Here is a 24,234-nt window from a genome sequence, read left to right as displayed (position 1 = left end):
GAAAAATAAATAAAAAGAGGGAATTATTAAAAATGGGAGAAAATCAGGTCTAGAGGAGCTTTGTGACAACTTTGGAGTCTGCTCTACAGGTGATGGGAGCATGGCAGATTTGCAACAGTGGTGGCAGGTGATCTGACCCAGATCTCATTAGACTCCTTGTGGCTGCAGCATGATGAACAATATGCCTGTGAGGTAGGAGGTAGAAAGACTAGGAAGGAAGCAGCTGTGATAGACTGGGTGAGTGTGATGGTAATTGGCTCATGATGGTGGCTGTGGAGACGGAAGGAGCAGTGGCATTCCGGATCGGTGATTTAGGTGTGGCCACCTGGATTTTCTAATGTTGGGGTTGAGAGAGACAGAGAGGTAATAGTCAGAGTTGACATTAAGGCTTGGATTTAGCACCTGAATGTATGAAAGCACCATAAACTCAGATGGAGAAATTCGTATTAGGAAGTGTTATGTTCATAGGAGATACAAAAACTTTTATTTTCTGGCTTGTTAGGGTATTTCAGACAGCAGTTCAAGAGCGTCTAGAATTCTGATGAGCAGTTCAATAGGAATACTTCCTTAAATGTAGTGGAAAATGTATAGACCAGATAGGAGGTGTAGATCACCATTTTGTGTTTGTTTGTTTTGAATTGGATGCCAAAGAATATTGTAAGTAAGATGAGATTGTGATTGGTGTTTTTTTTTTCTAAACACTTACTGGGGCTTCTGATTACCATTGCTGTGGCTGAGTTGTTGCAGTCAGTTTGGTGGAATTGCTTAGGGCCATGGTCGTCAAACTGAGGCTTGCGAGCCACATGTGGCTTTTTGGCCCCTTTAGTGTGGCTCTTCCTAAGCCTAGGAGTACCCTAATTAAGTTAATAACAATGTACCTACCTATATAGTTTAAGTTTTAAAAAATTGGCTCTCAAAAGAAATTTCAATCATTGTACCATTGATATTTGACTCTGTTGACTAATGAGTTTGCTGACCACTGGCTTAGGGGCATGAGTGATCATCTCAGAGACTCACTGGGCATGGGTAGAGGGCCATAAGTGATGAAAGGTTGTGACTGGTGAAGAGACATCAAGTGCATTAACAATGAAAGTGAGCTCTGAATATCTGAGATCTCATGTGGTTCACATTAGGTGAGGTCAAAGGAAAAAAACAAGCAGGGACAGAGGCCTTCATAGCAGGACACAACCCTTCCTCTATGGTTGTGGACTATGATTTACAGGTAGTACATCACTCAGTTTTAAGTTTCTAGGCATTCTCTGGGTCACACATACTCAATAATGTGTATGAGGCCAAGGAGATGACATGGGTGCTTAGGCTGTGGGAGTGCTGGTGTGAGACAAGTGTGGTAGAAAAAAATGGTGTGCACTTGGAGAGGGTACGTGAATTCAAGGCTGCAGGGCCCTGACATTAACATAAGAATGAAAGAAGGGTGAGTCCATTTCTGGTGGGGACTGGATGATATATGGGGAATTTTAGGGTAATTCCTGAAAAGAACATTTGTTGTGGTTTGACATGCCAGATGAAGAGCTTAAACTATATATGCTTAACTGCCGTTTCTTGTTGAGGGCTGCCTCACTGATCAATAGGAATGAGATAGCAGACATCAGTGTCACCTGTGCTTGAAAATCTCCACTGGCACCCTAACCGGTGTGGCTCAGTGGATAGAGCATTGGCCTGCGAACTCGAGAGTCCCAGGTTCGATTCCGGTCAAAGGCATGTACCTTGGTTGCGGGCACATCCCCCGTAGGAGGTGTGCAGGAGGCAACTGATCAATGTTTCTCACTCATCGATGTTTCTAACTCTCTGTCCCTCTCCCTTCCTCTCTGTAAGAAAAATCAATAAAATATATTCTTTAAAAAAAAGAAAATCTCCACTGGCATGAGGAAGGGAGACGGTAAGAGGGAAATACATTATAGAGATAATCAATTAGAATTTTGAAAAACAAGCTAATTGGTTTGGATTAGCACCTGAATGTATGAAAGCACCATAAACTCAGATGGAGAAATTCGTAGTAGGAAGTGTTACGTTCATAGGAGAATCATCTCTTTGATTATTTACCTTGAAATAATAATGCATGTGAAGCATTGAATCCAGGGACTGGCACATGTAGTAAACATTTGGACTGAGGCCCTGGGAATGAAGCTGTCACTTCCAGCAGAAAAATCTGGAAGCACTGAGGGCCTCAGTCCAAATTTTAACTTATATGAGGACACTTCACAGTCGAACATTTGCAAAACAATACATTTTAACATTTTAGAACAATACAAGCTAATTAGGAAACAACCTGTCGTTTTCACAGCATATTTGTGTGAAAAGAGCGAGGAACATCCCCAGTAGGGAGTATGCAGAGCAAGTGAAGTTGTGTCTCTTGGAATGAAGCTGCATGAGAGGAGTGTGGTTCAAAGAATTCTGTGGGGAAAAAATGATGTAGTGAAATGTAATGGCCTCAGCAATCTGGGTTTGGACTCAGAAGGCTGAAGTGTGACACCATGTTTTTTGGTGTCCTGGAGGGAAAATTGAGAGAAAAAAAGCATATTACTTAAAAAGACCAGTAACAAATCACTCACACTCCCTTTATGTGCAACAGCTCTCATTACCCTAACACGTGACACCTACTGTTATCGAGTAGGGGCAATGTGACTCACATTGAGACCCAGAGTACCGGTATCTTCTATCTGCTCAACTGTCTTTATTGTTGTGGGAAGACACAGCATCAGAAGGAATGTAAGGAGAGTTTGACTTTGATGGGACCAAGGCCTGCTATCTTCTCTGATGTGAGAAGTAGAGGGAGCAGATGGATGTGGTGGGTTAACAGTTTGACAGACGTGGAATATTAGGAGAGAATCTGATCATGGTCTGTACTGTCCCCACTATGACAGGATATGAACTTTGAGGACGTGGTCATTGCCTTCTCTCAGGAGGAGTGGGGGCTTCTTGATGAGGTTCAGAGACATCTGTACTGCAATGTGATGCTGGAAGTGTTTGCACTTGTAGCATCTGTAGGTAAGACCTTCACATCTCTCCTTGTGTCCTGAGGTGACGTTCTCTCTTACTTTATTCTCCAGGCATTGCACTCTATCTCTCACGGCCAGACCATGGGTTCTGCAAATATTCCTCACTGTCTTTTCAAATGTGCTATGGCTGCCAGTGCTGAGCACTGTGGAGAGCCCTGATCAATAGACTCCACAAACTTCTCTTACAACATTTGCCTCAGGAAGTGCAGGAAATTTCTGGAAGTCAGGCGTCTTACAAACAGCTTAATGGATCCTGCCTGCTGTTTCTCTTCTTGGGAAGGTGACTATATTTGGATCCATGGCTTCTACCTCTGCTCCTTTCCTATAGCTAAACTCCTGGGTGACTGTCTGTGCCAGATTATGGTCTTTATTTGCATGAACCATGGGCTATTCTTGTAAAACCCTCCTTCATACCAGGAACCAGCTCTTTCCCATCAGTGTTCAGATGCAAGTGCCACTGGCTACATCACATTCCTACCTTATCTTTTACCCACTTTACTCTATCTGACATGTCACTTCACCTGTGACTTCCTGGCTTTGTGCTATGTTCACATTGTGGCATTTTTACATCACCTGTTCCTCTGGATTGCTGCCTCTGCAGTATTCTTTAACACTGACTTACACATGTGTTATGAAGTGCACATATATGCTTAAGTAGGTTTCAAACACCAGCTACTCATTTATTGAATTTTTATTTAAATAAGACATAAGCAAAATTCTGCACAGTTTGCTTATGTCACCTGCAAACAAGCCCTACTGAACACTGTTAGCCTAAGAAAGGGCTAGAAGTCTTACCTCTCTTCATGTGGTGCTTTTCATCTTTGTGTCATATTCCCAGGGTAGTCTTCCTTCTTTATGATCTACAGAGGCCCAGAACTTCACAGAGGCCTCTTATTAATGCTTCCTGCACACCTCTTCTTTTCTGAAAATTGCATGGAGCCCAGCTGTCATAGGCCACCTACTTTGTAATGGAACTTCCCCCTGTCACTGCAGTCTTCATTCATTTCCTCACCTTTTTTCTGTTTTCAGGTTGTTGGCATAAAATGGATAATGAGGAGGCCTATTCTGATCAGAGTGTTTCTGTGCAAGGAGAGTCACGTGTCAGGGCTTCTGAGACAGCTCCAACAACCCAGAAGTCGCATTCCTGTAAACGGTTTTTCTCAGTGTTAAAAGATATTTTGCACCTGACTCAGTCACAAATGGAATACTTTGAGCACAAATGCTTCTTCAGTGAGGCTTGTGTGAGAGACTTCTGTTTCAGTGAAAACCCTCACCAGCAACAGAAGGATGTCAGTGGAGAGACATCCTGCAAAGAAGCTATGGACAGGCCCTCATTTGTGACCAGGTGCAGCTTCTACTTCTCAGAGGTGCCTTCAAAGAGCAAGGAGGTTGGGAAAGACATCCAAGCTCCCTCAGAGCTTCTCCAGCCCCAGGCTTCTCAGAACACTAAAGAACCACACTGTGGCAGTGAGGTTTCACAAGAATATCTCAGTGGAAAATGTCATCACCAGTGGGCTGAATGTGAAATAGCTGCCGGTCAGAAACAGAAAGTTGTTGAATCTCAGGATGTCTGTTCTGGAGAACTGGTTTATGAGTGTGACACATGTAGGAAAGTTTTCAGACGAAACTTTAACCTCATTATACATAAGAGAGTTCACACTGGAGAAAAGCCATATGAGTGTACAGATTGTGGGAAGTCCTTCAATAACAGTTCCACCCTCATTCAACATCAGAGAATTCACACTGGAGAAAAGCCTTCTAAGTGTGGTGAATGTGGGAAGTCTTTCAGATATAAGTCTTATGTCAATCAACACCAGCGAGTTCACACTGGAGAAAAGCCACATGGGTGTACAGGTTGTGGAAAGTCCTTCCATGAGAGTTCTACCCTCATTCGCCATCAAAGAATTCACACTGGAGAAAAGCCTTATGTGTGTAGTGATTGTAGAGAATCTTTCAGATATAGGTCTGATGTCAATAAGCACCAGCGAGTTCACACTGGAGAAAAGCCATATGAATGTACAGATTGTGGGAAGTGATTCAGTAAGAGTTCCACCCTCATTCAACATCAGAGAATTCACACTGGAAAAAAGCCTTATGAGTGTACAGATTGTGGGAAATCATTTACCCAAAAATGTAACCTTATAAGACACCTGAGACTTCACAGTGGAGAAAAGCCTTAAATGATTAGGGAATGTTTCCTTTTTCTTACTCAGAATAACAACACTGAAGTTGACGTTTCAGTGCACTGGATGACACCCACCCAGATGAGGTACATGGTTAAAGCAGAGTTTATTCTGCTATATTTACATATTATTTATTTTTCATACCAACAACTCTAATCCTACATTTCCCACACTCTACATTTTCCTCCCTCCCTTTTATAATCTGTTTCTGACTTTCCCAGTCTTCCATGCAATCATTCATTTTTCATCCTTTAGATTAGTTCATATTTTTTATAAATTTATGTGCACTATAAGGTGTATACTTTTTTACAAATACTGCTTTCCTTATGCCACAGATATTTTGAGATCCAATACAAATTTATTATGTGAATATTGAATTTGTTTTATTGCTGAGTATTGTGTTCTATTGATAACAACTTTATATATTGATCTCTCTATAAAATTGGTTATTTCCAGATTTGGGGTATTATAAATAAATCTGTGTGGAATATTTGTGTTCAGTTATTTAATAGATATTTTACTAGTCAAACATTTGCAATCTAGGTTAATATTTCACATTTTAATGTTTGCAGAACTGTGATCTAAAATGGTCATGCACTTTGCCTTCCCACCCAGGCACAGTATATAAAAATTCCAGTTTTTTTCAACCCTGCCATCACATTTGGTGGTTAATCCTTTTAAATGGTAGGCCTGGAATTGCCTAGATGTGAAATTGCTTTCGTTTTAATTCTATTCCATAAGAATTTTTGATGGTGAACATTAGTTTATATTGTCTTTACCTCCTTTTTTAAAATGTTGGCTCAGGATTTTTGCCTTTTTTAAAATAACTTATTATTGCCGAACCGGTTTGGCTCAGTGGATAGAGCGTCAGCCTGCGGACTCAAGGGTCCCAGGTTCGATTCTGCTCAAGGGCATGTACCTTGGTTGCGGGCACATCCCCAGTAGGGGGCGTGCAGGAGGCAGCTGATCGATCTCTCTCATCGATGTTTCTAACTCTCTGTCCCTCTTCCTTCTTCTCTGTAAAAAATCAATAAATATATTTTTTTTAAAAATAACTTATTATTTTAACCTATATGAGGACACTTCACAGTCTGAGATATATATTTGAATTTCACTCATTCCTCTATATCTCAACTGACTTCTTTCCTGTATGCAACTATAGGTTTTTAATACCGTAAGGAAAACTGATTTTCTCAATTTTTATTCTATGTACAATTTAAGCCCACGTGTACCTTATACTTACAGGTTTTATATGCATGGTTAACATTCTCCACCATTCTTCTATAAGTCTAAGCATTCAAAAATACATTAAGTGAATTCTAAGTTCATAGTCTTTGTTAATTTCCATCATATAAATACCCTCATTGTGGTTAGTTTCAAACTGCCAAAATGATGGCACTGAACAAGGATATATTTTAGTAGCAAATCATTATATTTTACTAGAGGCCCAGTTTACGAAATTTGTGTACAGGGCAGTGGGAAGGGAGCAGGTCCCTCAGCCCGGCCTGCACCCTTTCACAATCCAGGACCCCTCCGGGGATGTCCAACTGCCAGTAAGGTCAAATTGGGCCTAAACTGGCAGTTGGACATCCCTATGGCAATCCGGGACTGCTGGCTCCTAACTGCTTGCCTGCCTGCCTGCCTGCTTGCCTGCATGATCGCCCCTAAACCCTCTGCCTACCTGCCTGATGCCCTTAAATGCTTGCCTTCCTGCCTGAGTGCCCCTAACCACTCTTCAACCCTGATATTATGACCTCTGAAATAGTGGTGTCCTGAGACTGTCTTACATCTCTTCTAGTCCTTGGACCTGGGGCACTGGAACCTCTTATTAATCTTTCCTGTACACTGCTTACTTTCAGACAATTGCATGAAAACAGTGTATTTTGTAGAATACATGTTTGAATCAGATCATCCCCATGGGACCACAGTCAACATTCATTTCCTTATCATTCTGTGTTTTTAGGTTTTTGTCAGAAAATGGAAGATAAGGTGGCACCTTCTGAGCAGAGTGTATCTGTGGAAGGACAGTCACAGGTCAGGGCTTCTAACACAGCTCCAGCAAGCCAGAAAGCCCTTCTGTGTAAGTGTTGTTTCTCAGTGGTAAAATATACTCTGCACCTGACTTAGTTAGAAGCAGCATTTGTTGCACATAAAGCATTCTTTGGGTATTCATGTGTGAAAGTATTCTCTTTGAGTGACAAGCCTCACCAGTACTCAACACCATAGTATTCATATGGGAGAAAAGCCGTATCAGTGTAGTGATTGTGGAATGTTCTTTAGAAAAAAAGTTACCCTAATTCAGCACCACAGAGTTCACACTGGAGAAAAGCCTTAGGAGTGTAGTGATTGTGGGAAGTACTTCCGTGATAGCTCTAACCTCATTAAACACCATAGAGTTCACACAGGAGAAAAGCTTTAAATGGGCAGGGAATATTTTATCTTTCTGATTCAGCATAACAACACCTACGGAGAAGGTTTTAGACCCATTTACCTAAATATAAAAACCTTTTTGTCAGAACATACACTCTGCCAGATTCCTCATAAGTTTCAGGATCTAGTGGGGCTTTAAGGAGCTGCGTTGCACTTGCTAACCTCCTTGGGCCCACAAGCCTACTGATGTCACTGCGAGTATTTGTGCAAAAGCTCTTTCACCTCTACCACCTGGCTCACCCGAAGAGTATGCAGCATTCACAACCCCTCCTTGTTCAGAAGTTGTGCTTGAGAAAATTATGAATACTCTGAGCTCCTGGCTGGATCTTCATTCCTTTCTCTATGACTAGAGGATTGTTCTGACCCAGGTTTCGTCCAGGGCACCTGTACTTAGCCAGGAAGTGGTACCTCTGTCAGGGACATTGTGCTTCTCACATCATGTGATGAATTGTTTCATATTCCATTTCACTAACTTGCAAACCTCTCGCTGTCCTTTGCTCTGGTTTATGATCTTTTTGTAAAGGTGTTTTTTCTTTTGTACCATTAGTTTTGTTGGTTCTATTCACACCCTGAGATAAATGGAAAAACTTGTGATCTGTCATCATGTAGGGTAAAAAAATATAGTGGCTCCTAAACTTTCTGTGCTTTGGAAGGCATAGCATGATAACAGAACATTTCTCTTTGTCAAATGTTGGCTTATTTTGTATTGCTGCCCAAGGTCTTAAAAGAAAGACTGCAGTACTTTCTGGTTCTAATTTGCAGTCTGGTGCCTCTTTTATTGGTGAGGTCAATGTTTTCCATGAAGAGAAGGCCTTCGCTATCTTTCCGTGAACAATGTGAATTATATTCTCCATCACAGTATGTATTACCTCATTCTCAGCAATGTTAGGGGAAATCCTCCCCACATACTGTAAAGGTGCCATGTGCCATGATGTATGAAATTTCATATGCTGGTGTCATTTGTTGTAAGACTCTGATGTTTAGATGGAACCAACATTAGGACAGAAACACTGTATTCATAGTGAATGGGAAAGACTACAGTGACTTAGATGAAAAGTGCCTCTTCTGAACATTTTCCACAAATGATCAAAGGACTGTGGTGTTGGGGTCAAACCCCAACAGGTCCAGGGGTCCCCAAAGTTGTGGACGGAGTCGGAGAAGAAGGAATGACACGGAGACAGCATTCAGTTGATCAGCAGCCTAGCCAGGATCTCCAGCCAAGTTCTGTCTAGGTTCTCCAGCCAGGTTCTGTCGCCAGGTTCTGTCTTTTATTGTCTTGTTACATCTGTATTTATACCAGTTGATTTTAATCCTATCAATTTCTATTCCAAAGGTCAGGGCGTTTCTTATCTCCATTCCAGGGAGTAAAGATTATGTAGCTTAAGCGTGATTGTTTGTAGTTAAAGTGATTAACTACCCGCCTGGCACTTAGTTAAGGGGTTTTATTCCCTCCTTAACTTCAGGGAAAAATCCCTGCCTGGGAAAACAACCTTTCTCAGAGAGGTGACCTTGGTTAAAACACATAGCGCCAAGAAGGTGAGCAAACATTAGGAAGAGTATGCCATATACGCCAGGTCCCTTGAAACATATGCTGTGCAGATGTTTCTTCCCTGCAGTGACTGTGTCAAGCAGCAAGGATGGACCAGCTTCCAGCACTGTGGCTTACGTGACCTTGGTGTACAGTTCTCGGGACCTCCATACCTGTTTCCTGTGGCTGACGTCATTGGCAGAAAAAAAATAATCTAACAGGTTTTTTTTTTATTCCCCTGGCCCTTCTGGGTTGTTCAGCTCAAAATTTGCTCATCAGTCAAGACCTAAAAGATAGGGAAAGGATAATCCTGTAATCAGTCTAAAAATGTGTCTTTTGTAACCAGTCAGAATTCCTGTTGATTCTGATGGCGATAGTCTTCACTGCTTGCCAGTATTTGCTGCCACTGAGACAAGGCTGTTCTGCCCAGGAAATGAGAATTGACATGCAACAAAGCGCACTTTTCTAATGTGTACTACCTGGTGAGCTTTGACATAAGGATAAAACTGTGAAACTGTCACACATGAAATATGATTATCTGTCACCAATATACCAGGTGAGGCAAAAATTGATTTAACAGTTCTAAGAATACTAAACAGAGATTCTTTTAAAAAATATTTGAATAGCCCTGACCGGTTTGACTAAGTGAATAGAGCATCGGCCTGCGGACTGAAGGGTCCCAGGTTCGATTCCGGACAAGGGCATGTACCTTGGTTGTGGGAATATCCCCAGTAGGGGTTGTGCAGGAGGCAGCATATCGATGTTTCTAAAGCTCTATCCCTCTCCCCTACTCTCTGTAAAAAATCAATAAAATATATTTTTAAAAAATATTTGAATAATTAGTTTTATTGTTTGTTTGTTTGTTTGTTTTAGGGAGAGGAAAGGAAAAGGGAGAGGGAGATAGGATGTTCTCTTGCCTCTTCCCTGCCACCTACAGGTGATGGAGATGGTCATGTGCCCTGACCTGGAATGGAACCAGCGACCTTTCAGTGAATGGGACCACGCCCAGTCAACTGAGCCATATTGGCCAGGGCCAAGTATATTCTTGTATTATTATTTATTAATTATATTTGTTCATACCATCAAATCTAAACCTATTTTTGATACCTCCTGCCCTTTTATAATCTCTCTGTTTTCCTCAGCCCTCAATGCAGTCATTGATAGTCCTTCCTATACAATAGATTAGTTCATATTTTTCATAATTTTATAGGCACTATAAGGTGTGTTGTTTACCAAATAGTGGTTTTCTTCATGCAACACAGTTATTTTGAGATTCAACACTTATCCCTATGTGAATAGTTACTTTTTGATTGGTGAGTAGAATTGTGTTCTATGGATAATGACTTTGCCTTTGATATGTCTATGATGATGGTTATTTCAAGGTGTCAGGTATCATAAATAAATCTTCTGGGAATATTATTGTTCAGTTATTTCTATTTATGTATATGTTTTACTTATCAAACTGTTGTTGTGTAGGTGAATGATTCACACCTTAACGTATGTGGAAGTGTGACCCAAAATGGTCATTGTTTTTGCCTTCCACAAAACCACAGTATAAAATAAATCCAGTTTTTATGCAACTCTGCCAGCACACGCAATGGTTAATCTTTTGAAAGAGAACCCAAAATTGAGACTAGTGTTAACTCACTTTTGTTTTAATTCAATTTACCTAAGAATTTTTGATGGTGAACAGTTTTTCACACATTTATTTACACTGTCTTTATCTCCTTTGTTAATAAAGTCAGCTTCTAATCTCTTTCAAATTGTTTAAATAAATTCATTATTTTAACCTGAAGGTGGACTGTGTAGAATCTAAGACAGATGTTTGAATTTCACTCATTCCTCAATGAGTCAAGTGACTTCTTTGCTATATGGAACCACAGGTTTTGAATACTGGAAGGAAACTTGTTTTTCTTCATTTTTATTTTATGTTCAATTTAAGCAAACTTGTAGCATATACTTATACATTTATTCTGCATTGTTTACATTCTCCAGTACCACTTTTTTAAGTTTAAGCATTGAATAATACATTAAGTGAAGAGTAGGTTTATAATCTTTGTTAATTTTCCTGTTGTAAATACTCTCATCATTGTCAGTTGCAAACTGCTAAAATGATGGCATTGAACATAGACATGTTAAGATATAGCAGTAGCACATCATTATATTTTACTTGCAACATACTGATACAATAGCAACAAATATGCTCAAGAACTCTCAAAGTAAAATAGAATTATTGGGAACTGTCAACTTATAATACTTTCTTAAAGTTTGATGTAAGTATATCTGATTTAATGTATATATTTTTAAGCATATGCCTTTGGTGTTTCCATGCATTCCTGCATGGCTGAAACCAAGTTCCTCCTGCCCTTATCAGTGCCTCATTCTCGGCATATAAAAAAACAGATGCAAAAATGCAGTCTGCCTTAGAAATAGTTTACCTGAAATATACCCATGTAAAAGACACTTATGAAACCCCATGAATCCTAGCTTGCCTTCCACCACTCTCTGTCATCATGATGGTTTTTGTATCTATTTATTCACACATTATTGGGTATGATACATAAATTGCTACATATGTCTTGCTGTGGCCAAATAGCTCAGTGGGTCAGAGAATCATCTCAATGATATGCCAAGGTTACAAGTTCTATCAGCGGTCGGGCAATTACAAGAATCAACCGCTGAAGGTATGAACGTAATGGAACAAAAGAACTGTGTGTGCCTGTCTCTCTATCCCTATTTCCCTCTCACTCTAAAATTAATATATGTGTTTATTCACCCAGTCAGTCCACACATGTGAACACCAGCACAGCCCAGGGGCCCCATAGTGACCAGCAGCCAGGGTTCACATGAGGGTAGAGCAGGCAATGGTCCAGAGAACAGTATGGGAGGTGCTGCTGCTGTAAGTGTGGCATGTGGGGATCCTGGGCTGAGCTGCACAATCACCCACAGGGGATGATGGCATCCCTGGGACTAAAAACAAGCTGGAAAAAGCTTTGGTCTAAGACAGTGGTGGGCAAACTGTGCTCAGCAAACCGAGGCTCATGAGCCACATGAGGCTCTTTGGCACGTTCAGTGTGGCTCTTCCACAAAATACCGGCTCTTCCACAAAATACCGACTTCTGCGCATGGGCCCCGAAGTTTTGATCACACTGTATGTGCGCGCCCGCACGTGGTATTTTGTGCAAGGGGCCAAAGAGCTGCATGTGGCTCACAAGCTACGGTTTGCCGACCATGGGTCTAGGACAGGGGTGGGCAAACTTTTTGACTCGACGGCCACAATGGGTTCTTAAACTGGACCGGAGGGCCGGAACAAAAGCATGGATGGAGTGTTTGTGTGACCTAATATAAATTCAAAGTAAACATCATTACATAAAAGGGTACGGTCTTTTTTTTTTTTTTTTTTTTTTTTTTAGTTTTATTCATTTCAAATGGGCCGGATCTGGCCCGCGGGCTGTAGTTTGCCCATGGCTGGTCTAGGACATGCCACTTGTGGTTTCTGCACCTCCAGTCAGGGGCTGAGACTGGGTTATTTCACAATCAGTTGGTTGAGAAGCCCAGAACCTTTCAGGTGTCAAGGTTGGGAGCAGCAGTGGTAGCAGGGCAGGTGGGTGTGTGTGGGCAGGAATAACCCAAGGCAGTTGCCAGGGAGAGTTGGTGCTGGGCCGAGTATGTGGCTCTCAGTCCCTCCCTAGTCCTAGTCCAGGCTGGTGGCTGCTCTGTTCTTTGGGGCCATGATTAGTGGGAAATGGAACAAGCTCCGTTGCAGGTGTTCCTGGGATGTCATGACCTGGGATCAGCATGTGCTACAAGAAAACTTGTGACCCAGGCAGGGCCAGCCTAGTCCACTGTAATGAAGTGCTCCAGCCATTGCCCTGCCCAGGGAGGGAGAGGAGCTGTCTCTGCAGAGGTTGATTCCCTATCTGCCCAGCAGGAGCGGGAGCAGGCTGCTGAGCCAGGTGGTCCTGTCCTGGGTTACATAGTGTGCTGCTGGGGTGTGTGGGTGAAGGAGCAGAGAGGTTGGGGTCTGGGACAGGGCTGTAGAGGGGCAGGGTCCTTGAGTGGTCAGGCTGAGGGAAGGCTCTAGGAATGAGAATTGGAATCAGACTGGATGAGGAGGCAGCAGCCAAGGGCGGACACAGCTGAGACCTGTAAGGACCGAGGGCATGGACACTGTTGACCCCAACTGTTCCAGACTCTGGAGATACAGACTCCCCCTCCCTTAGGAGCTGGTGTCCTAGTGGAGGACAGCCCACAGACAGTGAACAGGACAGCTGTGACAGGCGACAGGAGCTCAGGCATAAGATGAAACCGGTGGTGGTCAGTGGGGGCCTCCCTAAGACAATCCAGGAAGAGGTGGCAGAGTCCAGTTGGAAGGCCTGCTGGATTTTGGGCTTCCATTTGGGAGATGCCCCATCACTGGTCGGGGCAATTACAGGAATCAACTACTGAAGGTATGAAAGTAATGGAGCAAAAGAACTGGTGTGTGTGTATCTCTCAATCCCCATTTTAATCTCACTCTAAAGTCAGTATATGTGTTTATTAACCAGGCAGTCCACACACATGTGAACACCAGCACAGCCCAGGGGCCCCATGGGCTGTGATGGTGTTCACCCAGTTTGGGAGATGAAGGCAGGTCATTGTGGCTGCTTTGGACAACTGAAATTAGAAAGGGGGATCCTGGCTGGCATGTGGGCGCTGTGGCAGGACTTGACCTTCTCCTCAGGAGGTCTCACAGTTTGCCTCCAGCCCCAGGCTGTCCTCAGAAGAGCTTATGGGCAGCCTCTTCAGAAAAATCATTCCCAGAGGGAAATTCACAGTCCTGAAAGCACATAAAAAATCCAGGGGCTTGAACATGTTTGCTTATTTATGAGTAAAAGTGCATTTGTAAATTGCTTTAGTTTACTCACCACAAGGATAGTTCTCCAGGGCAAAATGACAAAGACAGAAATGTACAAGGAAACAGTGATGATGGTAAGCTTCCACAGAATTTCAAAAACTGGCTGGAGGACACTGTAATGGGGCAGGATATATAATAGATGAAATACTATGTGAGATAATGAGAAGCCTTAGGCATTTACAATACATTTGTCTCAGGAAATCGTCTTTATAACCCCAACACCAGCCTCCAACAGACTGTCAAACTTCAGAAGGAAGCCAGGGGAAGGAGGGGATAAGGGATCAACCAAAGGACTTATATGCATTCATATAAGCGTACTCAATGGATACAGGCACTAGTGGGTAAGGGCATGTGCTGAGGCATGGGGGTGGCTGGGCAGAACTCCATGGGGGGAAAAGGAGTTATATGTAATACTATATATAATACTTTAAACAACAAATTATGGTACCCTTTTATGTAATGATGTTTACTTTGAATTTATATTACTTCACACAAACACTCCATCCATGCTTTTGTTCCGGCCCTCCGGTCCAGTTTAAGAACCCATTGTGGCTCTCGAGTCAAAAAGTTTGCCCACCCCTGCACTAGTGGGTAAGGGCATGTGCTGAGGCATGGGGGTGGCTGGGCAGAACTCCATGGGGGAAAAAGGATTTATATGTAATACTATATATAATACTTTAAACAACAAATTATTTAAAAAATAAGAATAAAATAAAAGGAACCATGACCTCCTGGTTCTAGGTCGAAGCTCAACCACTGAGCTACACCAGCTGGGCTGCATTATTTTAAAATTTACCAAAATACATATATTTTTTTATTGTTGATATATTATCGATGTCTCCCATTTCCTCCTCTGTGTATATTCTTTGGTGGATCTCTTGCATTTCTCTCCACCTCCTTCCCCTCAGAGATCTGTTAGTCGACTCCAGTTAGCCAGGCCTCTGGTCCCATCTAGTCCCTCCCCAGGAGTCACTTGCTGGGCCACAACACTCTAATTCACCTAAGTCAGGGGTGGGCAACCCCTGGCATGCATGCCAAACATGGTGTGCCAGTAACTTGCTTGCACACGAAACGCTCTCTTATAATCTTCTATTTACAATTTTTTTCTTAATATCAACTTTTTTATTTTTCAGATAAATTCAGTGTAGGTGCATCTTAGATAAATAAATAATTTTACATAACAAGTTATCTTAAAGACCATAGACATGGATTGACGAGAGAGGGGAAGAGCAATTTCAATAGTGTCAAAAACAAACTATTGAGGACTTGGAATGCCATTCCAGAAAATTTTTTCTGTTTAAAAATCTTTGCAACAGCGTTACTCTCCATGTTTTCATCCAAATATGCTTATGAATCTTTGTTCTCAGTGATGAATTTTGTTAAGTCTGGTAATAGGAGTAGCCTGATGGATGAAAGTAGTAGCTCATGAGAGAAACCAAGATGGTGGCATAGGTAAACACTGGAAATTGCTGCCTCTCACAACTACTTCAAAAATACAGCAAAAAGACAAAATGGACATCATCCAGAACCACGGGAAAGCTGAGTGGAAATTCTACAACTAGAAGGAAAGAGAAAAGCACACTGAGACTCAGAGGAGGTGTGGAAGTAAAGTGCAGAGGTACGGAGGTGCATGCTGAGGACACAGTTGTCTTTTTCAACGGGGAGGGAGACACAAGCTCCCAACTGCTCTGAACTCCAGTTCCAGGCGAGTCTCTGGGAACCCAGACTCATATGGGGAGAAACTGGACTGTCTGGCATTGGTCGGAACTCCAGGGCAGCTTTCTCTCAGAGGTGCTTGCAGTGATTACTGGGACACTGAGACCTGTAGCCTCTTAGGGTAGGACTGAAGATCAGCCATAGCTGTTTGCTCCACCCTGCTTATTCCCTGAGACCCTGCCCCACCCAAGCTGTGTGCAGAGGCTTTTGCATATGAAAGGTGTGGCCCTTTGCAATCTGAAAATTACCTAACAAACTGCAGCTGGGTCAGAGAGACCCAGAACTTCCAAAAGAAGGCCCAAGGCCCCACAGTAGCTTGCATTGCTTCACAGCTGGGCCTCATCTGTGCACCTCCAAACCCCACACAAAGAAGAGAAATCTGCACATCTCTCCATAGCTCCTGCTGGGTAGCCTCAGACAGAGGCTAAATTAGCACCTCTTCAGAGATCCAAGAGCCAGTGTACCCAGTGGTCAGAGTGGGACCATCCAGATTACAACTCCTCAGACCCATAAGGGACACACTCAGGGGGCAGACTCAGTGAGCACCAAAGCCCCACTGAAGCAAGTATCGCCTTTAAGAGTGTCTCCAGCACAGAAGTTCTCCCACTGTAGACACAGCTGATTCTCACAGCCAATTGGCCTGGAGGTAAATTTCTCCCAGGGATGCCTACAACAACCCAGGCTTCATTATAAGACTGTTCACAAAGACCACAATGGGGAGCATCAATAGTGTCCATTTCAGGTAATTGGGGAGGCTGAGCCACTGGGCCCTATAGGACACCTAGCACAGAAAGCCACACTATCAACACAGGGAAGCAGCCAAAATGCAGAGACAAAGAAACAGGTCACAAATGACAGAAATGGAGGAAAGAAAACTACTGGATATAGAGTTCAAAACCACGGTTATTAGGTTTTTCAAGAATTTTCTAGAAAACGCCGATAAATTTAGTAAGACCCTCAATAATTCTAGTGAGACCTTTGAGGATATGAAAAAGGACCAATGAGAAATTAAGCATACACTGACTGAATTGGAAGATATTATACAGAGTTCTAACAGCAGACTAGAGGATCGCAAGAATCAAGTCAAAGATTTAAAATATGAAGAAGCAAAAAACACCTAACCGGAAAAACAAAAAGAAAAAAGAATCCAAAAGTATGAAGATAGTGTAAGGAGCCTCTGGGACAATTTCAAGCGTACCAACATCCGAATTATGGGGGTGCCAGAAGAAGAGAGAGAGCAAGATATTGAAAACATATTTGAAGAAATAATGACAGAAAACTTCCCCTACCTGGTGAAAGAAATAGACTTACTAGTCCCGGAAGCACAGAGAACCCCAAACAAAAGGAATCCAAAGAGGACCACACCAATACACATCATAATTAAAATGCCAAGAGCAAAAGACAAAGAGAGTATCCTAAAAGCAGCAAGAGAAAGAAACTCAGTTACCTACAAGGCAGTACCCATACAACTGTCAGCTGATTTCTCAACAGAAACTTTGCAGGCCAGAAGGGAGTGGCAAGAAATATTCAAAGTGATGAATGCCAAGAACCTACAACCAAGATTACTTTACCCAGCAAAGCTATCATTCAGAATTGAAGGTCAGAGAAAGAGCTTCACAGATAAGAATAAGCTAAAGGGGTTCATCACCACCAAACCAGTATTATATGAAATGCTGAAAGGTATCCTTTAAGAAGAGGAGGAAGAAGAAAAAGGTAAAGATAAAAATTATCAACAACAAATACATATCTATCAACAAATGAATCTAAAAATCAAGTGAATAAATAGTCTGATGAACAGAATAAACTGGTGAATATAATAGAATCAGGGGCATAGAAAGGGAGTGAACTGACTATTCTCGGGGGGGGGAAAGGGTGTGGGAGGTGCAGGAAGAGACTGGACAAAAATTGTAAACCTATGGATGAGGACAGTGGGGGGTGGATAAGGGCAGAGGGTGGGGTGGGAACCGGGTTGAGGGGAGCTATGGGGGCGAAAAAGAGGAACAACTGTAATAATCTGAACAATAAAGATTTAATTAAAAAAAAGAGAGTAGTAGTTTGTGCATATCTCTGAAAGTCACGAGATATAAACCTGATGTAAAATCTCTGTCATCAGTGATGCAGCAGCAAAAGTCCTGCTGATAATATCAAACGGAGTCATAAAGTTTTCTATCAGACTATAAGTGTACATGTATACATTAAAAAATAAATGTATTTTTCATCATCATATACTGTTTTTGTCCCTCAAATGAATTTTCTTATTTCTTCAAGGTTCTTCTCATACATACACCTTAAGAGATATCAAGTAGGTGTAACAAGTTCTCAAAAAATTAGGGTTGGCACGCAGAAGAATTTTGAGTCAGAGATTTTGCTGGTTTGGGCACGCACTCACAAAAAGGCTGCCCACCCTGACCTAAGTCATTGCCTGGGCTGCAGGTACGCCCCAGGACCTATAAGAAAAGTACATTACCCAGAAGGAAATGCACCCATGTGGGCGGGGCTAAAGGGCATTTTGGTGTCTAAACATCCGGTTAGGGCGGAACTTCCGCCTTCCTCCTCCTGGTGGTCATTTTAACATTTTAGGTCTTTGTTCACAGATTTACAGGCTTCAGGGCACTGGTCGTGAGGCGGAGGAGGCCTGGGAGGCAGCGCGCCTGCTGTGCGGGGTGTGTCTGAGGCTCCTTGAGTCCAACAGCCCGAGATTGGTGTCCTCGTGCCTCCCGGACTCCTCTCTGCTCACAGCGTCCCCGCAGTCGGACCCCATTTCACCTTCCAGCCTTGGGGACCGGCCTCTCAAGTCCTGCCACCCAGGTCCCAGCGCTCAGAATGGTGAGTTCCTCGTGGATGACACATGGCTGATGGGGGAAGAGGGTGAAAGGCTGCAGTGCCACCTTGTAAGGACGTGATGGTGCGACTGAGCAGGGAGGACTCGGGAACCCAGGCCTGTTGTGGGTGTAAAGGCAACACAGAGAGGAGGGGAGGTTTTGCACGAGGAGTTTTACTTTCATTCTCAGGAAGCTGGGACCATAGATGGTTGTGAAAACAGGAGGGACATTTTCTGAGGTAGGGTTCTAACTTTTCCTAAAATTGCTCAGAGGAAGAACAGATTAGAAGACGGAGGACAGCAGCTGTGTACAGGAAGGAGAAGTCCTGTAAATGATAAGGTAAGTGGCAAGAGTGAGCACTGAGGACTGAGCCCTGAGATAATACAGGCATCTGGAGGGCACCTGGCCTCTGGGCTGGGCAAGGGCACTGAGCATCCTGGGCCCATAGAGCCTGGCGGTGATTGCCAGGCTCTCAACAGACGATTTTCTTTCCAAGAATTCCTGCAGATGCAGAATGATTTAGGTGTACTGATTCGTGAAGATTATTTCAGGGCTTCACACTCTTGTGGCTTCTGCGAGAGTAGTGTCCTGGGACTGTCAGCTGCTCTTATAGCCCATGGACCTGGGTATAACAGACACTAAGCCCAGACTCCTAAGGCCACAACTAGGACTTCATGAAGTGAACCTTCTTCCTGGAAACCAGTGTAATGAGTTGGAGGTCGTCCAGGGCAGTGGTCGCCAATGATTTGTCTGTGGACCACTGGTGGTCTATGAGGTCGGAAGGTTGGTGACTGCTGGTTTAAGGAAACTTTTGGAGCAGTGGTCCCCAACTGGTGGTCCATGGACCAGTGGTGCTCCGTGAGGTCCAAAAGGTTGGCGGCTGCTTCTCCAGGGCATAGGTTCCAGCATGTGAAAAGGCTTTTTGTGCGGAGTGAGCTGATTCAGGAACCAGTAGGTATCTTTTTGAAATATATACAACCCAGGCATGTGACCTCACCAGTGCATGGGTCTCTACTCAACCAACTGACACACATGAGCCAGGGCTGTAGATTACTTTAATACAGTGAATCATGGTCAGGTTGGTAATGGTAGTAGCTCAGAAGGGACAGTGTGAGCCTGAGAACTGGCTTTCCTGCTGGGGCCACTGTTTGTGGGAGGTGGGTGTCACAACACAGCAGAGGGAGAGAAGTTGTCACGTAGAGTTTGGGGAGAGGTAATCATTTTGCAGTGGTCAAGGCCTTTAAAAGATGAGTGGACCTGAGATTACCTGGAGGCTAAAGAATTATTCAAACATGATGAGTTAGAGCTGATACATATTAACTTCTTTAAACACTCACCAGGATTAATTGTGACCTTTAGTGTGGCCTGGCTTTGGGAAGTTGCAGTCAGTATTGTGGATTAGCTTAGAGCAGTGGGGTTCTCAACCTGTCGGTCGTGACCCCTTTGGCGGTCAAACAACCCTTTCACAGGGGTCGTCTAACTCCATCCTGCATATCAGATATTTACATTATGATTCATAATAGTAGCAACAATACAGTTATGAAGTAGCAACAAAAATAATTTTATGGCTGGGTCACAACCTGAGGAACTATATTTAAAGGGCCAGAAGGTTGAGAACCATTGACTTAGAAGCTTGAGTGGTCATCTGTGAAACTCACTGAGCATGATGCAGAGGGCCATCGGGGCTGGGACTTGAGTGGAGGTTCAGTGAGACATGTTGGCAAGCATTCTCTGGTCAACAAATGCTGAGTAATAACTCAGAGGCCAAGGAGAGGACTATGGGGACGGGGGTGAGGGAATGCAGGTGTGAGCCAGGTGTGGCAAAGAGTGATGTGCACTTGAAAAGGGAATGTGAATTGATGGCCACAGGACCCTGGTACTGACATAAGAGTGAATGAGGGGAGAGTCCATTTCTGGTGTTGTGTGGATGATCCAATAAGGTGAATTTTAGGGTAATTGCCTGTAAAGTGGGATGTTTTGGAGCCCCACTCGAGGTACAGAGCTTAGGTGCCATTTCACTAACCTGCCTTTTGTTGTTGGGGATGACACCCTGGTTAATACAACCCAGTCTTCAAAATCTCCACTGGCATGGATAAGGGGTAAGAGATTATGAAGATGGTGAACTATAATTTGGGGGGAAAAGGTGATTAGGAAACAATGTGTCTTCGCCACAGCAAATTTGCCTTACCTTTGCAGTTGTGCTTCTGGGAATGAAGCTGTGTGAGAGAAGTGTTGTTTCAAAGAACTCTGTGCAACAGGTAGTGCAAAGTTATGGTCTCAGCACCTTGTGATTGGGGTCAAGAGGGTGTAGTGTGATGCCATGTATTTGGTGTCTTTGAGAAACAATCTGAGGGTATTGTCTGACAAGACCAGTATCAAATCACTCACACTATCTTTATCGCCAGCATCTCTCTTTAACCTGTGTTTTCGACACCCAATCTGTTGATAAAAGTCAGTGAGGCATATACGGGAGGTCCAGAGCTCAGGTATCTTTTATGTGCTCAAATGCCTTTATTATAGTGGGAAGACAAAATGTCAGTAGGAATATAAGAAGACAGTGGCTTTCATGGGATGAAGGCCTGGTATTTTCTCCGATTTGTAGAGTGGACAGAGCAGATGGATGTGGAAGGTGGGCAGTATGACAGACTTAGAATCTTAGGAGTGAATCTGATCTTGGGCTGTACTTTCCCCATTATGACAGGATATGAACTTTGAGGACGTGGCCATTGCCTTCTCTCAGGAGGAGTGGGAGCTCCTTGATGAGGCTCAGAGACTTCTGTACTGCGATGTGATGCTGGAAGTGTTTGCACTTGTGTCATCTGTAGGTAAGACCTTCACTCTCCCAGTGTCCTGAGGTGATGACCTCTGTTCCTTTATTCCTCAGACATAGCTTTCTCTCTCCCACAGCAACAAAATGACCTCTGCTAATTTTCCCCACTGTCTTGTCAAATGTGCGGTGGCTGCCAGGGATGAGCTGGGTGGAGAGTCCTGAGTAAAGGACTCCACAAACATCCCTAACACCTGTTACATCAAAAAGCATAGGAAACAGAAAGTCAGGAATCTTCTAGTGAGTTTAATCGGTCCCAGCTTGCACTTACACTTCATGGGAGGCTGACAGTGTCCATACGCATGGCTTCAACTTCTGCCCGCTTTCTCTACGTAAAGGTTCGTTATGCCATGTTATGGTCTTTACTTACATGAACCAGGGCCTGCTCTTGTGAGACATTCAGTCAGTTGTTTGTTATATTCTCTTCCCTGCATATGATAGCAAGCTGTGTTGCTCTGGCCCAGTGCTGACTACTCACCTCTTCATCACCTGTTCCTTTGCACTGGTGCCTCTGCAGTATTTTGCAACATTGACTTGCACATGTGTTATGAGGTGCACATACGTGCTAATTAGTCCTCGAAACCAGCTACTCCTTTATTGAATTTTACTTGGAGTAAGAACTGACCAATCTCTTTACAGTTCATCTCCGTCCCCAGCAGACAAGCCATGCTGAATGCTGTTAGTTGAAGTATTAGCTGGAGATCCATATTCTCACCCATGTGGTGCTTGCCATATTTGTGTCTTATTTCTGCTGAGGCCTCCCTATTTGTGATCTTCATTAGCCCAGGAAGTTACAAGAGCCTCTTATTAACCCTTCCTGCATATCGCTTATTTTCTGACAATTGCATGGATCCAAAGTGTGATGTGTAACAAACTTTTGTGATGGGACTTCCCCTGCCACCACAATCAACATTCATTTCCTCACCATTTCTCACTTTTCAGGTTGTTGGCATAAAATCAATGGTGATAAGGCCTGTTCTGATCAGAGTGTATCCATAAAAGGAGAGTCACAGGTCAGAGCTTCTGAGACAGCTCCAAGCACCCAGAAGATCCCTCTGTGTAAATGGTGTTTCTCTGTGTTAAAAGGTATTTTGGACCTGACTGGTTCACAAGCAGCAGACTTTGTGATGAAAGCCTTTTCTAGTGACACACGTGTTGGAGACTCCTGTTCCTGTGCAAACCCTCACCAGCAGCAGAGGAATGAATGTGGTCAGGGGCCCTGGAAACAAGCTATGGACAGGGCCTCCTCAGTGAGTAGGTCCAACTTCTTATCGTTGGTGCCTTCCACCAGCAGGGAGGTTGGGGAAGACTTGCAGTACAACTCAGAGCTTCTCCGGCACCAGGCCACTCTCAACACGGAGGAGCTACACTGTGACAGTGAGGTTTCACAGCAATTTCTTGATGGAAATAGTCTTCACCAGTGGGGTGAATGTGAAAATGCTGCCAAACACAACCTGAAAGTTGTTCAACATCAGGGGGAGTGTTCTGGAGAACTGGTTTATGAGTGTAACAAATGTAGGAAAGTGTTTAGACAATACTTAAACGTCATTCGAAATAAGAAAGTTCACACTGGAGAAAAGCGGTATGAGTGTAGTGAATGTGAGAAGTTCTTCAGTGAAAGACCTGCACTCATTAAACACCTGAGAGTTCACACTGGAGAGAAGCCATCTGAGTATAGACAGTATGAGAAATCCTTCAGTAATAAGTCTGCCCTCAAACTACACAACAGAGTTCACACAAGAGAAAAGCCATATAAATGCAGAGAATGTGGGAAATCTTTTCGTAAATTGACTTACCTCAATCTACATCTTAGAATTCATACTGGAGAGAAGCCGTATGAGTGTACTGAATGTGGGAAGTCTTTTAGCCACAAATCTGACCTTATTAGACACCTGCGAGTTCACAGTGGCGACAAGCCATATGAGTGCTATGGTTGTGGGAAGTCCTTCAATGATAAGTCTACCCTTAAACAACATGAGAGAGTTCACACTGGAGAAAAGCCATATGAGTGTAGACAATGTGGGGTGTCCTTTCGTCAAAGGGGTCAGCTCACTGTACACCTGAGAGTTCACACTGGAGAGAAGCCATATGGATGTAATAAATGTGGGAAGTCTTTTAGCCGTAAATCCAACCTTACAAGGCACCTGAGAGTTCACAGTGGTGACAAGCCAAATGAGTGCTGTGATTGTGGAAAGTCCTTCAGTGATAAGTCTATCCTCAAACAACACCAGAGTGTTCACACTGGAGAAAAGTGTTAAATGTGCAGGGAATTTTTTTTCTCACTTAGTATAACAACACTGAAGGTGACTCTTTGGGACCTATTTTTCTGAATTTAAACGCTTTTTAATGGAACATGCACTCTGATGTATTCCTCATCAGTTTCAGGCACAAGTGAGGCTTGAAGGAGCTGCATTGTACTTGCTAACATGCCCAGACCTACTGCCCAATTGATGTCACAGCGAGCATTTGTGGCTGAAGATATTTCACCTCTACCACCTGGCTCACCTGAAGAGTGCATCAGTCACAACCCCTGTGTGCTCAGGGGAAATATATTCTGTGTTCTCACTTGTGCTTGAGAACATTATGATTACTTCAAGCTCTTGACAGGATCTTCCTTCCTTTCTGACTAGGGAATGCCATCTGACCAAGGGTTTGTCCAGAGCACCCATCCTCAGCTAAGGAGTGCTACCACTTTCAGGGACATGATGGGTCAGACATTATGCTTTTATGAATTGTCTTACTTTCTAATTCACCAACCTGCAAATTGCTTACTGTCCTCTGTTCTGGTTTATGATCTTTAGTAAAGATGTTTTT

The 24,234-nt window shown here is 43.3% G+C and overlaps 1 protein-coding gene across 1 annotated transcript; it reads left to right on the top strand.

The window, feature by feature from the left end:
• The first annotated feature begins 263 nt into the window (after positions 1 to 263).
• On the top strand, positions 264 to 23,678 carry LOC106695533 (zinc finger protein 271-like). Its single transcript, XM_023748579.1, has 6 exons — positions 264 to 315; positions 4,047 to 4,622; positions 4,704 to 5,033; positions 7,164 to 7,280; positions 22,507 to 23,254; positions 23,309 to 23,678. The coding sequence occupies exons 1-6, from the start codon at positions 264 to 266 to the stop codon at positions 23,676 to 23,678; spliced, it is 2,193 nt and encodes a 730-aa protein (XP_023604347.1).
• The last annotated feature ends 556 nt before the right edge of the window (positions 23,679 to 24,234 follow it).

Source organism: Myotis lucifugus, unplaced genomic scaffold (assembly GCF_000147115.1).
Source record: "Myotis lucifugus unplaced genomic scaffold, Myoluc2.0 scaffold_1561, whole genome shotgun sequence".
Taxonomy (NCBI): domain Eukaryota; kingdom Metazoa; phylum Chordata; class Mammalia; order Chiroptera; family Vespertilionidae; genus Myotis; species Myotis lucifugus.
The sequence above is the reverse complement of the archived record's forward strand: the minus strand, read 5'-3'. Positions and strand labels throughout refer to the sequence as shown.